Below are 15460 nucleotides of genomic sequence, written 5' to 3' on the forward strand. Positions count from 1 at the left end.
ATCAAATAAAACCTTTGCTTATAGAAACCTTTGCTGTCATCACAAATGAATAAATGGCTTTGGATGTTTGCATTATCGCTCATCGGTAAAACTCAACATTTTCTTTCTGCAGCTCATATTCTTTATTGATTATAGCGGCTGGGACTTTTATTTTGTCACTTTTATTTGATTTATAAATAATCGAAGATTAACCTGAAATAATTTAGGCAATAGATTGAGTGCAAGCGAACCAGTTGTTTGAAAAAGCTAATTAAAATAGGACATTTAGTGTCCAACACCCTCGACAAGCAAAAATAATCTTAACCTTTGCAAGACTCAGACTCGACTGGCTTTTTGCTGAATGCAAACAAGACCAAAGCTCGCAACCTCGCGAGTAAAATCCACCTCCAAGGTGACAGAAAGAGCCACAGCCAGTCTGCGTGCATTGATCAAAGGCTTTAACAACATCAACATGATACAAAGAAACAAACAGTTGATGCGGCTCCGCCTTGCCACGTGATGCAGAACCACACTCCGGCGGGGCCAATGACCTCGCCGCTAATCTGTGCGTTATTTATACATGTATAGCGCCATATATTACCTTCATACTTCTATAATTCGAGATAAACGACCACGCAGCTTTCTTGCAAAAACCAGGCCGACAATGTGGGGCCAGGAAGCGACCATTTCTTGTCACGGAGGCTAAAAAGAAAAGAAAAAGCGTGGGAACAGATCTCAACCCTGCGGGGTCCCAGTTGCACACTGATTGAATCGGGCAGCGTTTGTGTCGAGCGTCGTGTAATCTCAGTTTGGGCGACGTGGTAGCAGTGGTCCTCCCTCCTTGCGCAAGTTCTATGTACAGGGCGTGGGAGAACAGCAGCACCAGGCTTTCTTGCATTCTGGGTAATTTGCATTGGCGTGAGAGGAGGAGACTCCCTCCACCGCCTACAAGATTGTACACTGCAAGGGAAGAAAAAGACGTTTGGTTAAAACATCGCAACTGCACATGCCTGGTTACAAGCTGGGAACAGAGTCGAAAGCTCTACCGCCGGCACTGACTGCCTGCCTGCTGGTGTAACTTCCAGTCGCGTAAAACAGCCTCACAGATGTGCTTATAATATCCTGCAATTTTACTGGAATTATAATGCAGTTCAGGATTCAGGACAAGCGCTTCAGAAATGTGACATTTCACATATACAGACGTTTTTCAACAGGCTGCAGGGCATCCTTGAAATACCCATTCATTATAGCCATTAAAAGCCTGCAATCACTGTTCAGGCAAGTAGTTTAAAACCATTAGTTTCACCATTCTGACTGGCGGCTTGGTTTGCAGGCCGAGCTGGGTGCTTCTTAGTTCTAACACTTGCACATTTTTAGTACTCGCCGGGTCAAGTTGTTCTACACAAATTGAATATATCATTCAATTTATATTGACCTTTCATTTTACCATTTTATGAAACCGTCAGGGTAAGAGGCCTTTAGGAAGCAAGTGTTCATACAAACAGAACAAAGAACATGACAAATGTGGTCAACAAACAAAGTACGTGGACACGCGAGCACGTACAAGTTACGAATCCAAAAGCATTAAGGTCTATTTGAATACTACCGTTTGGCAAACCTTCGAGTCGGTTTGTCGACGCTACTTCGCAGTAAATGCAAACGGTTGAATCGACTGGAAGCCTCTGACAGAAACCGTGATCGTCAATGGCCAATCCCCTCAAGTTGGTATGTGCTACAGGGGGGCGAATATGCCGACGTCCAACTCACTGTGACTGGCCAATCCGTCTGGTTGGGTATGTAGTGGTTTCCCAAGTGTTGACCTTCCTTTTTAACTCGTTACTTTAATTTTACTCCCTTTACACCGTTGGCCATTTTAGGAATCGTATCGCTGCTACACACGCCGGATGGCAGCTTTCCTGTTCAACAGCCATTTAGTGTCCTTGCATGAAAAAAGAAAGAAAGAAAAAAAAACCTCGGCGTTGCCCGAGAGTTTTGTTGGTGCATTTGATGCCAAGAAAGGAAACTGGCAGGACTGTCCCCTTTTACTTCATGGCCCGCAAAATTCACATGACCTAGGCACACGGCCTGCAAAATTATCTAGTACTACTTTTATGAGCGAAATAGCCAACTGCTGGGCGCAACATCTGTTCCCCTCTGCAAATGCTCTGAGGTCACGTGACGTGTCAACAGATGCGTTTATTGTGAAGCACTGGACTGAGGAATAGCTGGCGGAACAACGCAAGGACAACACGAGGAAGAGGGAATGGTTAGGAACATCGTATCTGCAAGAAAGGAAACGAGGGCAGTAGCATTGAGCGAGTTCCGAGGGGCAATTTTTTTATGCGGCAGATGCTAGCATGGCATACTGTAATACTGCTCTGACCTGTTTCTTTTTGACCCAACATACCAGTTGGCTTCACTGTGAGTCCTAGAATGTGACCTGGCTGACAGATTTATACACACTCCGGTGCAACTAACGGACTGATGACGCCAATATCCTAGAAAATGCAGCCACACAGCTTAAGCAATGGTTGACCGCACTTACACCGGCTTTGCGCTGAGCTGGAACACATGCTAAGTTGGCCAATGTAGTTTCACCGATTACAGCGGTACAGTCTGCCAAACGTGCACGGCTGTCCATTGTTTTACACCGCAACTGTTGGTCATATTAGCAATGCTGTGACCAAAAACTAGCCATGCCAATTCTGGCAACTGTGCCTTGTAAAGGGACCCTGCAACACTCTGAGCAGTGCAAGTAAACCTGTGCGACAGTTAGCTCACACCACCAGAAATACCTGAGCCAAATATTACACGTGCACGTGAGGCAGTGAGCGCGCAAATCGCTGGGAAACATGCGGAAAAACCAACCGCGCTCTCTTCCGTTCTCCTCATTATGCACCCCTGGCATGGCCTAAACGACGTCACTGAGGCCACGGCTGTCCGATCGGCTGTCACTGGTCAACCTTGCGGCTAATTTCTCGCATTTCCTGCGACGATCCACCGTCGTCAGTGCTGTGTACGAACCTCTTCTATATAGGCCTGAACCTGTAGGCACAGCTTTGCTGTTTCTTTTGTTTTTTTGAGTGCGCGCAGAGTTTGAGTGATGAGCTCAATACCTCCCTTTCAACCAGACCACTCGACAACAAACGTTTATTGCTTCAAAAACGCCCTACCAGCCCGAGCGCGCGCTTGCTATCAGGCACCCATGCCTGTTTTTTTGTGGCACCACACTGGAAATAGACCCCTCCACATTGCAGAGAAAAGGAGAAAACTCCCCGGCCTGTAATACATCGAAGGCCGCGGAAAAGAATGCTGCGAGCCGCCCCCCTCATAGAGTTTCATACAAATAACTAGAGGGGAAACTGGCGCTAGTGTCAACGCGGACATGGCAGCGGCGCTTACGCTTCAATGGGAATGATGGGCAGTTCTGGAACCGGATTGCGTAGGATCAAAACGGACCTATGGCTGCGCAAATTATGTTTTTTAACAAAAAAACTCTTGTTGCCCGGTTCTTCGTTTGTAAATTACATGACGAACGAGAAAGTTAGTGACCAAAAACTGGTTTTGTACGAAATAAAACTGCGCGTTTAAATAAACAGCAGACGCGGAGTCAAGGGGGTTTGTGGAGCAGGTTTGCCATTTGCCGCCAACTACAGCAGGACTCGGACTCCTTTAAAAACTATTTGTAAAAGTTTCGGCGCTTGTAGTTTGTAATACTCAGAAAAGTTTTGTGCTCATAAAAAAAAAAAAGAAACAGATTACCTTTGGAGAAGTATTCTTGCCTGAATTAGTGGCATTCATCAAGCTGCATTCCTATCAGCCGCCGGTGCTGTTGTTCTACGCCGTAGGAGCCGGCGTTCGCACGAAAGGTGTGGCTGTTCCAAGCGATTCGCAACCGTTGTAAGCTTTAACAATACATTGCTCTGCCGAATGAGCAGCGCTGCAACTCCTAATTCGCAGACAACTTCGCTGCACAGAGCGCCGTCATTTGTGTTTTCGTGCTCGCTGTGCGGCAATGAATCGATAACCCACCCAACTCGCAACTCTGGTTATAAACACTCAGGGCGGCGTCAGTGCACGCGAGGCATGCAGTTCAAGGAGAAAGGTATTTTCAATCGCTTCTCCCAACACCCCGCGTAGGCAAATGCGTTCATGTAAATCCAAAACGAAAACGAAACTGCCTACAATCCATGGCAACTTCCACGAGCCATCGAGCGCCAATCTGAATCCAGAACTACCCATCACGCCCATTGAAGCGTACGATCGCAGCGCCAGATTCCTCTCTAGTTGTTATTGTATGAAACTCTATGGCCCCCCTCTCTGGGAGAGAGTGCACAGCTTTCGTCGCGTTGTCCGCGGTCGAGTTGAGAGGGAACGATTATGCGCGATTTCTCATCGCGTGTAGTTTCGGTGATAGTGAACGGATTTTCATAATTCTTGCGGGAGGAGATTTCTGGGACAATAGACTTTACCCCAAAATACATTCCTAGTAAACACGATAGTAAGAGCTGCAGGGCTCCTTTAAGAGAGGGCGACAGCGTGCCCTTGCACCAAGTCGCCATTGCAGCAGCTGGTGGCTCAGGTGAACTTCTTCAAACTGCCTCGTGGATTTCTTATTGTCTTCACAAACTGAGGCCAATGAAAAGGGCATTTGACCAAGAAGAGATGTACTGGGATTGCCAACATGTTTGCAGTTGTAACAAGTGTCTACAAACCCGCGTGCCACGGAGAAACGGTGTTAATGTGCGGCAGTGGCGAACCCAGGGCAGTGCAGCCTGCCGTGAAATCAAAGTGATCCCAGGAGTGGGGACTAATGAGGCCACTAATGCTGCCTGTCATCAAATAATGACTACGGATAAGCATTTTGGTTCCGAACTAAGCACCAACCACATCTGACTTCGGTGTATCTTCTGACCACAACGACCAGCCATTTTGCAATTTCACCGGGGGAACAAGTCACAAATACAGTTGGAAGAAGAAGAAGAAACGCATTTATTTGAGAGCACAGTTAGCTGACGATGGTGGCTGCCGTTTTGGCAGCGACCGCGGCCGCCCGTGCGACCAGTGAAGCTTGAGCCCTTCCTGATCTGGGCAGCGCAACGGCTCCTCCCACTGCTCACATGTGCTTATTTGTGGATAAGGATCTCGCGGGCATCCAAACAATGTGCTGAAAGGTGCCGAGGGACTGGCAGGCAGTACAGTTAGGTGAAGGGTACACGGCTGGCTGAACTAGGTGTAATTTAGTGGGATTGAGAAAGGCGCTCGTTTGTAAAAGACGCCATGTGTGCTCTTGATGGATGGTGAGTTGTGTGTGTTCCGGGAGGGGGGTAGACATGGCAGGAGAGGCGGCAATGGGTGTAAATTCCATTGTACATTGTCACCCAGTCTCTAGCGGATCTGGCGCCATGGTAGGGGAACGAGCTGTGCCCGGCTGGGATGGTGAGTTCTCGAGCCATACTGCGGGCAACTTCATTCCCCTCCATGCCAGCGTGCGACGGAGCCCAGATGGTTTCTACGGGGGACGATGCGGGTGCTTGTTGGAAAAGTTTGAGTGCCTGAGGCGAAATAAAGCCGGAAGCGAAATTTTGAACTGCCGTTTTAGAATCGGTGATGACTGTGGAGGGGGTCGGCTTTTGCATTAGCACTAATGCTACTGCCGCCTCTTCCACCGTGGCTAGGTTGGAGTTGTGGATGGTCAGGAAGTTGCGCTGGACCTGATTGGAAGTGCAATGGGAGGCAATTGAGAAGGCACCATGCCACTGATATTCTGCTGCGTCGACGTAATGGACGTCATGTTTGCCGCGGTATTGTTTATGTAATACTCGTGAGTGTTGGGAACGCCTTTGGTGTTACATGCACCCACAATTTAACTCTTTCACTCCGGCGCCATAGGCAATCGGAAGCCGGCTTCCGATGATTTCAAATCTCCCGCAAAATCTAAAACCCGCACTCCACAGACAACTATTGCCACCTGGTGTGTTCATTGGCAACTTCTCTTTCAGTTTTGGTTTTGTTTGTTTATGTGTCGCGTGTAGTGGTGGTGTAGCAAGAGAATTTTGAACCGAAGGTAGAGGGGATTAGGAGGAAAATGGCGTCGGGTTCGCGCCGCGCTCTGCAGTCCGACTGCTGTAGCAAGCACTTCGGCAGCTCCTGCTGTCGATTTTTCTGATTCCAGCAGCAGTGATGGGTCAAGCAACGATGTGAGATATTCAGATTTCAGTTTGGACGACGAAGCTCCAGTTCAGGTGCCTCGCACTTCAACAAGCGCTGGCAGGTAATTTCTTTGCGACTCCGCGTTGCATTTATAAACAAAACTTGCTTCTTATCTGACGACTGCGGTTTTATTTTTTTGTTTAGGGTCTTAACAATGTACGGCCAGGATATTTTGCCAAATGCACCGCGCCATATCGCGCTATCACCTTCAAGATAACCTGGCGCTCGTGTCAGATTAGCGCTGCAGGGCGATGCGCGGCGCTTCTCGAGAGCGCTGGATTTTTTTTCCTTGTTTTTTAACTCCGAACTGATAAAGATTTTGTGCGAGAACACAAAAGAGTATGCTTTGATGCACATTTTACAGAGACTCACTCACCCTTCAGTGCCTTCGCGGCGTGGCACAGCCGTCAGTTCCGCTAGGTTGACGGGCCCTCAAAAATCCAAACCTTGGTGTACACTGTTGATTTATATACAGTTGAACCCCTTTATAAGAGACACGTACCGGGGAGCAGTTTCTGTCTCTTATACGAGATGTCTCTTATAAGCAGGGAACCATGTTTTCACTTACTAATGAGATCTTAGTTCAATGTTGGCATCATATGACTAAAATAAGCTCAAAAGAATGCTACAGCATGTTTCAAAAGATTCATTCTAATTTATGTTTGGCCCCGAAAATTTATGAAACAGTTCTGAATCTTTGTTTGCTTCATGACTGTATTTACACTGTTTTTTACAACCGATTCTACAAGCTTTTTTTCTTTCCTTGTTTGTGGAAGATGAATTGTAGATGTTCAGTTCAGATAAATAGTCAGAGAGCACAGCTTCTTCCGCTGTGTGCTCAGGCTATTCATTACGCTTGCAGGACCCAACATCTGTGATGCTTCTTGATTGGGAGCTACGCGAGTGGGAGAGCCCGCATGTGCGATCGCGCTCCATCCAATGGATGGCAGTGAGCTTCAATCACTTCTGTAAGTTGCATTTCCATTGGCAGGGCTTCTCATTGTCGTTTCATAGCTGACTGAACCACTTTGTGTTTGCTGAAGTTAAAATAAATAGCGACTGTAGGCATCTGTCATCCACCTGTGTTTCCAGAATGGAAGCAACTGCAATTAGTGACTGGTGGCACTACATCTGAAGTTAAAATGTCTGCTACAAGTGAGATTATCGATTAAAGTTCAAGAATGACTTGTCCCTTATAACCAATCTTCTACATCCGATGTCTGTTATAAAAGAGGTCAATTTAATGGGAAAGATAGGGCAGCCAACCATGTGGGTGAATAGTGTCTCTTATACCCATTTGTCTCTTACATCCATGTCTCTTATAACGAGGTTCAACTGTATTGCATCATAGCCAAGGAACGCAGGAACAATTTGTATATCTTAAAATGCCTGAAATAATTTTAGTCTCGGTAAAATTGCCGATTTGTGTTTTTTGTATACTTTTCTTGGGGGCTTTTTTCTGATTACTTGACAAATAAACTGTAAGTAATTGTACCTTTAACAAAACTGCTGGTTTGTGTTTGGAAGAGCAATCTATGAGCTACAATTTCATGCATAGCAAGGCTAAGTGTGTCCAGCAGTTAAAGAGAAAAAAAAATATTTTGTGGAAGCACTCAAAATCGTCCGTTTTTCCGCCGTAACGAAAGAGTTAACACCAAAAGGCATTTTCAACGCGCACAAGCATTACACAAACAATACCGCGGCAAACATGATGTCCATTACGTCGCCGCAGTGGAATATCGGCAGCATGGTGCCTTCTCAATTGTCTCCCATTGCCCTTCCAATCAGGTCCAGCGCAACTTCTTGACCATCCATGAGTACATCATTTAAAATTTTTCCATGGTGCCGTCGTCCCTCGTAATTGAGCAAATGAAGAGGACACCAAAGACAAATGAGACAGAAGGAGCAGGAAAGCGGAGGATGCAAGTATGGCAAAGGTGTGAGGGGGAGAGCGATATACTGAGACTGCGCAAGAAATTCTCTCCAGCGGCAACGCGCTACAAGATAAACGAAAGAACGAAGAGGTCATTGAAGATGAGACCGCAGAAATGAAGAGGATGAAGGTATGGCAAAAGAGTAAGGGGGAGAGCGGTATACCGAGACTGGACAAGACGTTCTCCCCAGTGGTGACGCACTACAAGATAAGCGAGAGAACGAAGAGGCCACCAAAGATGAGACCGCAGAAATGAAGGGGTTGAAGGTATGGCAGAAGTGTGAGGGGGAGAGTGGTATACTGAGACTGCGCAAGACATTCTCTCCAGCGGCAACGCGCTACAAGATAAGCGAGATAACGAAGAGGCCACCGAAGATGAGACCGCAGGAAAGCGGGGGATGACAGTATGGCGAAAGGTGCGAGACATGGTGCCCTGCAGCAACGCGCTACAAAACTACGCCAGAGCATATCACCTGCCCTCGTGTATTCGCTGATGCGGCGATCACTTTGTGAGCCACAGCAGGCATGCGCCGTCACCCAGAAGACTGCAGTTTGCCCTAGGCACAAATTTTGCATGAGGGAGTGTCGTAATCATGACTCATTTTTTAAAATTTGAACAGTCCTTGCTTTGGGTTTTCTTTTTTTGTGTTTTGTTGTTGCTTTTACTTGTTCGTCCCGTCCCACTATTCGCTTCCCTCTACACCAGGGTACGTACTCACACGTGCACACACACATCAGCCACGACTTACGTCTTTCTTGGAGGATGGGCTTGTCTGCCTGGGCGGCGCCGATGCGGCGGCCTGGGGAGGTGCATTGCGCACAGACGACTGCGACGCAGCTCTGTGGTTCTCTTCCTCCTGAAGCTGCTTGGCGAGCTCCTCACTGCGACAGTGCAAAACGCGGCACTGCCGTCAACACTGCCTCGCTACGTATCTCGCTAGTTAAGACGTCTGTACAAGCTACTTAATGAGAAACACAGAGGCATGCGGCAACACAAAAACGAAACACAGCCACATGTGCCAAAACAAAACACGTGACTCGCAGCACGTCAGTCTGTAACCACAAGAACAAAAGGTGTGTCGACGAAAGCAGGGGTGGACTACTGTTGCTGATTAGCAAAATGCTTTAAAAAGTGATAACCAATCATTCACCCAAACAATGCTCATGTAATTTTAAAACTTGTTGAAAGGGTTACACACGGTAAACAGAAACTTATTATCTACTAGCAGTGATACCTTATACAACTGATGTAATTGTGCCAAACAAACAGAGAGGACGGTCTGATTATTTGTCTCAGTTTTCGATTGAAGAGCATAAATACACCTTTTTTAACTGATGACGAAACCAAACTTGCTCTGACAGTCGACTTAGAGAACCATTTCAGTACAAGGGGAAGGAGGGGATAAAGATATCAAAATAAACAAACAACACCCTTTTTTGAAAGAACAAGCCAGAGCCACCAGGTGCCAAACAAATCCAAAACCATACCAGTGCAAGCCTCTACCTTTGCACAGAACCAAACCAAGCGGCATGCCGGCGCAAACTCCAAGACACAAAAAGAACCTGTCATTGCACATCAAGGCTGCCCGCGAAGGACAGCCAGTTTGTGCCACGACAACAACCGCTGTCTACATGAGAAAGCCACCAGATTTATAAGACTGCCAAGTGTGAGATGTACTTCACCTCCTCGTAAAACGCAGTTTACAGACTCCACAAGCCCGCCAAGAGGCCATTCTCTTTTTTTCACTTGAGGTCATCTTAGGCCCGACCAAGTCCTTCATAGGAATTGGTGGGAAACGCGATACAGTAGCCGACCGTTTTTTCGGACTCCAAAAATTCGGACTTGCTGGATATTCCGGACTTTCCCGAGAAACTGCCAGTTGTCCCATAGGAGTAATGGCTCACAGATTGTATTCGCACTAGTATTTTTCGTTCCCCTCCAGGACCGAAAAATCAGTCGGCTACTATATTCCATTCCAAGATGGGTACAAGCACGGCACTCCCGGTGCGTTGCAGAACGTTAATTAAGTGTGTTGATATGCCGCACCTCTCAGCTGACCTAGAAGATACCAAACCACTTTAATTTACAAAAAAGAACGTGCAAAATTGAACTAAGAGAGCATTTTACAATAATTAATAAATCACGGGTCTTAGAAAACAAGACTGGCATAATAACTGGGGCTCAAACTCGGGACATTTGTTCCAAAAGTCACGATTATACCCTTAGGCTACTGAGGTAGAACAGTGTAGCTCTTTCACTCGTTCCAAAAAGAAAACTGAAGATGTGTCCCAAGTGCGCAGAGGAAATGCCGGACTCGCACCTACAAGGGAACGGAATCTCGCGAGGGAGTCGTGAAGGCGCGTGGCACTCATGTCGGACAACGGCGGTTGTGCGGGGTGCACACGGTAACATCACTCCGCTTACTCGGCGCGGACGGCGTGGCTGTTGCAGCGCGCCTGGGACCACTCTGGGTCGCCCTTCTCCTGTTCCTGTTGCAAGCTTAAGGCAACCAGGTAGCTGCAAAGACCACCAGCGCCCCTTTAGGGCTCCCACTGCTGCTACTACGCCAGTGGGCACCCATTTGCACTGTTAACACACTAACAGGCACATCAATGCTTCCCAGCGTCACCTCACTAAGACTGCACCGTTTCAACTGCACCCGACAGAATTACAATATTAACGCACATATCTTTGGCAGTACTTTTCTTTTTAAATTGGCCTTTATTTCCATTGATATTTCTTCTGTAAGCCTTGATTTGTTTGACAAAGATTCAAGACATGTACTGCGTAGTTTGTCTCCTCAGCATGCCTTTTGTGGCTCGTGTATCGTTCGGGGGTAATCGAGTGACTGGTAAGGCCTTGTGGTAGTTGTGATGGTGATAACAGCACTACCAGTCTTAGTGCTAGGAAACAAAGGCCACTTGAATGCAAGTACCCCGCACTTCTTTTTTTTTTTACCCCTCCTTTCATGGCTTATTTTCAGAAGGGCAATGCTTGACACTGATCGGGTGTGCTAAGGATCACTAAGCCAAACTCACAGAACGAAGCAATCATTTCTTCTGCCTAACCACATTTTCCTGGCTAGCAAACCAGCCCTAGTGAACTTTCCCAGTTCATTCAGGCTTCACCAAATGCAGCACTTCAAAGGGAGCATGAAGAGAAAATAAAGGTTCAGGCCATTCAAAAAACGGTAGTGTTGAAATAAAAACCGCGCCCATTTATTGCAAACTTCCAGCAATCAGCGGGTTTCATTCAATCACTTGATTTAATGCTGAGGGTTAAGGTATTGCCCTGCTTTCGGTATTTCCCCAACGACATCACAGCCCACACTGGGTTTGTTGTAGTAATGGGAAATTTGAAAGTTTGTCAAAATCAGTTACCTTTCTTTTTTTTTCACAAAAAAACCCTGCAACACTAAAAGGGAGTTGAGCAGGTTCAGGGAGTTCTTTCAAATAAAACAAGCATATACAGTGTAGACCATTTATAACGTAACCGCTTATAGTGTGGGACCGGATATAACGCGGGTTTTTGCGACCACCGGTTTGCCTCCGATAGAACTCAATGCATAAGCATACCGCTTAAGATGCGGTTGGCCGAAGCACAATACCGTTTATAGTGCGGTTTTTCGGCGCGTCTGCTGATCGACCGGCGCAGCTGAGGCATCGTTTTAGGGTAGCAAAAAAAAAAAAAAAAGGGGTGAAATCGGCCATCTGACGCAGCGTGCACCCCTTGCCCTCCTCTAACGTAGCCACCCAAAGAAAAAAAATAGGCACCCTTTAGTTCGTGCGTACCTGATAACCACAACTGACCTTGCTTGATGCATCTCGGAAGATAGCGACAGTCTCCCCATCCGCGCGCGGCAAGTTGATTTTATTAATCGTGAACCGCATGGCCCGTTTTCGCGCACGAATCGTGCACATCAGCGTTGCGCGTGAGGGTTTTTTTTTTTTTTTTTTTTTTTTTTTTTGTGCTCGTGTCGACGATTCCGCGCTCGCGGTGGCTTTTTCGCGTGGCAGTGGGAGGAGACTGACGACTTGCACCAATGGGGGGACGCGTACCTAATGGCGGGAGATTCGAAGCGCTCCGAGCCGGCTAGCCGCGCCAGAGATGTTTAGGCTTACCACCGCGGTATTTTTTGATGGGCGCTTTCACAAGCAGCGTGGATGGCAGTTTATATTCCACTTTTCGCCCACATTATTAGCTCCTTTCTTGCATGAGCATCTTCGCTTGCGCCCCGTGCGGCATTTCAGCGAGCGGATAGAAGCGGTCGCTGGAACTTACTGGAACTGCCTGCACCGCTTCACGGCCAGTGCCGACGCCATGTTGCCGCCTTTTACCGCGCCCCTCACACCACGCCAGTTGTATCCGCGCTGGCGTGCACTGCACGTTTTCGCGATACCAAATCTACCACGCGGTTCACGCTTTAGAACGTTGTTGCTGATAAGCCACCGCTCTTTCCCTTTCCGAACATTCGAGCCGCGCGAAGCCGAAGATTTACACCACCAGTACGTTGCGCTGATAAGCAGCCGCCTTCGGCATCGTGAACACAAGGTGGGATAAAAAAAAAAATCCCGCTGGCGTTCTTATCACGTCTTGCGGCATCTGTTCATAGATGCTAAAAACGCAGCCATGGTCTCAAAACAAACACAACGGAAGTTAAAGCCGCGCTCGCCGTTTGTGAGACTGCGCTTTTGCCCTGCAGCAGCGGCTGATGTTAAAAATAACACGAAATATAGACCGTGCCTTCGTTTTTAAGTGCTGTGCGTTTGAGTGATGATAAATATAGGTTGACTTCAGAGATAGGTGGTGATGTGGTTGAATTCGCGCGTGTTTTGGTTATAGTGCGGTACCGCTTATAGTGCGGATTTTTGCGGCTCCCGCGACATACGTTATAAGCGGTCTACACTGTATGTTGTACCGTGGTACCTTTAAGCAATGTCCATTTTGAGCAGATTTGCTCAACAAGACTTCCCATAGCAAACTTGGTGCCCGTAAACTTGGCAGCTTATCTAATCTTAGAGATTTAATTTCAATTTGTGGCTATACAATGAATCATCCGCCTAGTTCACCTGTTACACTATTTACAATGCAACGAACGGTGCATACAGTGCCAGCCCACTCTGTAGTTTTTCGCACCATACAATGGACTACAAATATGCATGCTGTCAAGCTGTACAGGCAATAATTATTAAGCATCACTGCTCTTCCACTAATCTTTACAACACAGGCTGATTTACTAATGACCGCCAAACGCACTGAACAACGCACTGAAAAACGCACTGAAGTGGACTGATACGACGTCCACTCTAACAAGCAGGCACGTTACTCTGCCAATGCTACGCAAGGAGCGAAAACAGCGACCACTCACTCCTGGTCGATCTGCTGCTCGGTGGTGAGACTCCGTGGCTTGGGCGGGTTGATGACAAAGTCAGAGTCGGCAAACTGGCCGTCGCCCTCGACATTGACCAGGGTCTCCCAGATGACGTCGGGTTCGTTGAGGAAGCCCTGGTCTGTGACCAGCTGGTACATGCGGTCCTAACACGAGAGGGTCGGCAAGAAAGACATCAAACTCCGGACAGTCGAGGACTCTGTAACTGATCGGCGGGTTTTGTTACGTCGCAGCATCCTTATCAACGACAACAGTCCCAAAACCACGGCAAACATTTTTAAACATTACAGCTGTGCCTTCAGTGATGCAAATGCTGCCTCTTTTCGCCCACACCCCAGCCGTTGCCGCTGAATTCGTGTTCATCACATTGTTCATCACATTTCACCATTTGCCCCCTCTATAAGAGCATATCAGCTTGAGATATATCTATAAGAACATATACCGTATATACTCGCGTAATCCTCGCACCCCTATGTGGGCCACCAAAACTTGGATTTTTTGGTTCCTCGCATAATCCTCGCACCCCCAACTTTGCAGCGGCGAAAGTTGCCCGCTCGCGAAACCCGCATGGTGCACGCGCTCTCCAACGCGCGCCCTCCCCCGCCGCCTCTCCGTTCGGCGGAGAGCGCTGTGTATCCAAGGCCATCCAGGCGCCCTAACAAACTGCATGGCTACTCCCTAACAGGCGCCCTAACACGCTACTCACACTGTCCTTGAGCCGGTTTCGCGTGCGCGCAACTAGACTGACTAGACGGCGTTCGCGCAGCCCGCTGTCGTGTCGTCGTGTTGCCGTCGTGGTCCCGTCGTTGAGCAGCAGTAGTCAGTGAGTCACTCGCGTCTGTGGTGGATAGCTCGCTGCCATTTCGAGAACTTTTTGATCTCTTTGTTTTGTGCTTGGTGCCGCTTCGCCATGGGGAAGAACGCTAGCTACACTGCTGCTTTCAAATTGAAAGCGATAGAGTACGCGATCGAACACGGCAACCGCGCCGCAGCCAGGCACTTCGGCCATCGGCGTCACCGACTTCAACGTGCGTTACTGGAGTAGGGCACGCACATGACCAGATAGGGCGCGCGCCACAAAGCAAAGGCGGCAATTTCATGATCGCTGATCGACGGGAGACTGTTTACGTTGTAAATAATAAAATAAAGAGAAATAGCTGCTGTTGGCAACACTGAGCTTACACATACAAAAAACTACCGCTACATTTAGCGGGATTAGCATAAGACAAATTGGCAACACTGTGCACCGGATTTTTTTTCCCCCGCGTAATTCTCGCACCCCTAACTTCGCATTGACTTCTCCGAAAAAAAAAGTGCGAGGATTATGCGAGTAAATACGGTATGTATATACAGTCTAGTCCACTTATAACAATATTCAAGTGCCAAGGAAATTCCATCGTAATAACCGATAATTGCCAAAAGCGGGTTGCACAAAAAAAAAGACAGGACAAGGATCAGAACATTTTACTCGCACGCAGGAAGGTCGTACTACTACTACCTATCAGTAGAAAAGATGCCATAGTCGGTGGGCTTTGTTTGCTTCATGAAAACCTGGCGACATCTTTTTCAAGTTGTGCATTGTAATAAGTGGTTTATTTTACCGTAGAATGGACACGAAAGTGGACTGTGCAATAGTTGTTCATTGTTATATTTGATATATTGTTATAAACGGTATTGTCATACGTGGACTTGACTTTACACACATACATGCGCACTGAGTACTCTCTGTTTTAAACCCCGCTGCCTCAGCAAGCTTAACTTCACAGAACTGAAAGCTCAGCCCGCAAAACTACTTGCTCCTGTCATTAAATGAAAGATGAGGGGAAGACAGTACTTTCGCAGTGCCGACATTTTTCAGAAAACAGCTAACAGGCAGAAATCTTAAGAAATCTCGCATGAACTTTAAAAACAATAAAAACATTTACTGAACATAAAATACTAAGAA

The 15460-nt window shown here is 47.3% G+C and overlaps 1 protein-coding gene across 4 annotated transcripts in view; it reads right to left on the bottom strand.

Moving 5' to 3' along the window:
• Nucleotides 1-420: 420 nt before the first annotated feature.
• Nucleotides 421-15460, bottom strand: part of LOC144163325 (ubiquitin carboxyl-terminal hydrolase MINDY-2-like) — a 31735-nt gene continuing 16695 nt past the window's right edge. For 3 of the 4 annotated variants that reach the window (XM_077694255.1, XM_077694253.1, XM_077694254.1), the window contains exons 7-10: nt 13495-13661; nt 10551-10643; nt 8875-9007; nt 421-939 (exon numbers count right to left, since the gene is read on the bottom strand). In XM_077694255.1, the coding sequence (XP_077550381.1) occupies nt 925-939; nt 8875-9007; nt 10551-10643; nt 13495-13661 (408 nt within the window). In that variant the 3' untranslated portion in view covers nt 421-924. The remainder of the gene's footprint in view (nt 940-8874; nt 9008-10550; nt 10644-13494; nt 13662-15460) is intronic. The other variant, XM_077694256.1, reaches the window with a different exon arrangement.

The sequence above is a fragment of the Haemaphysalis longicornis genome, unplaced genomic scaffold (genome assembly GCF_048455015.1).
Source record: "Haemaphysalis longicornis isolate Haplotype H1 unplaced genomic scaffold, Haemaphysalis longicornis Haplotype H1 scaffold_12, whole genome shotgun sequence".
NCBI lineage: Eukaryota > Metazoa > Arthropoda > Arachnida > Ixodida > Ixodidae > Haemaphysalis > Haemaphysalis longicornis.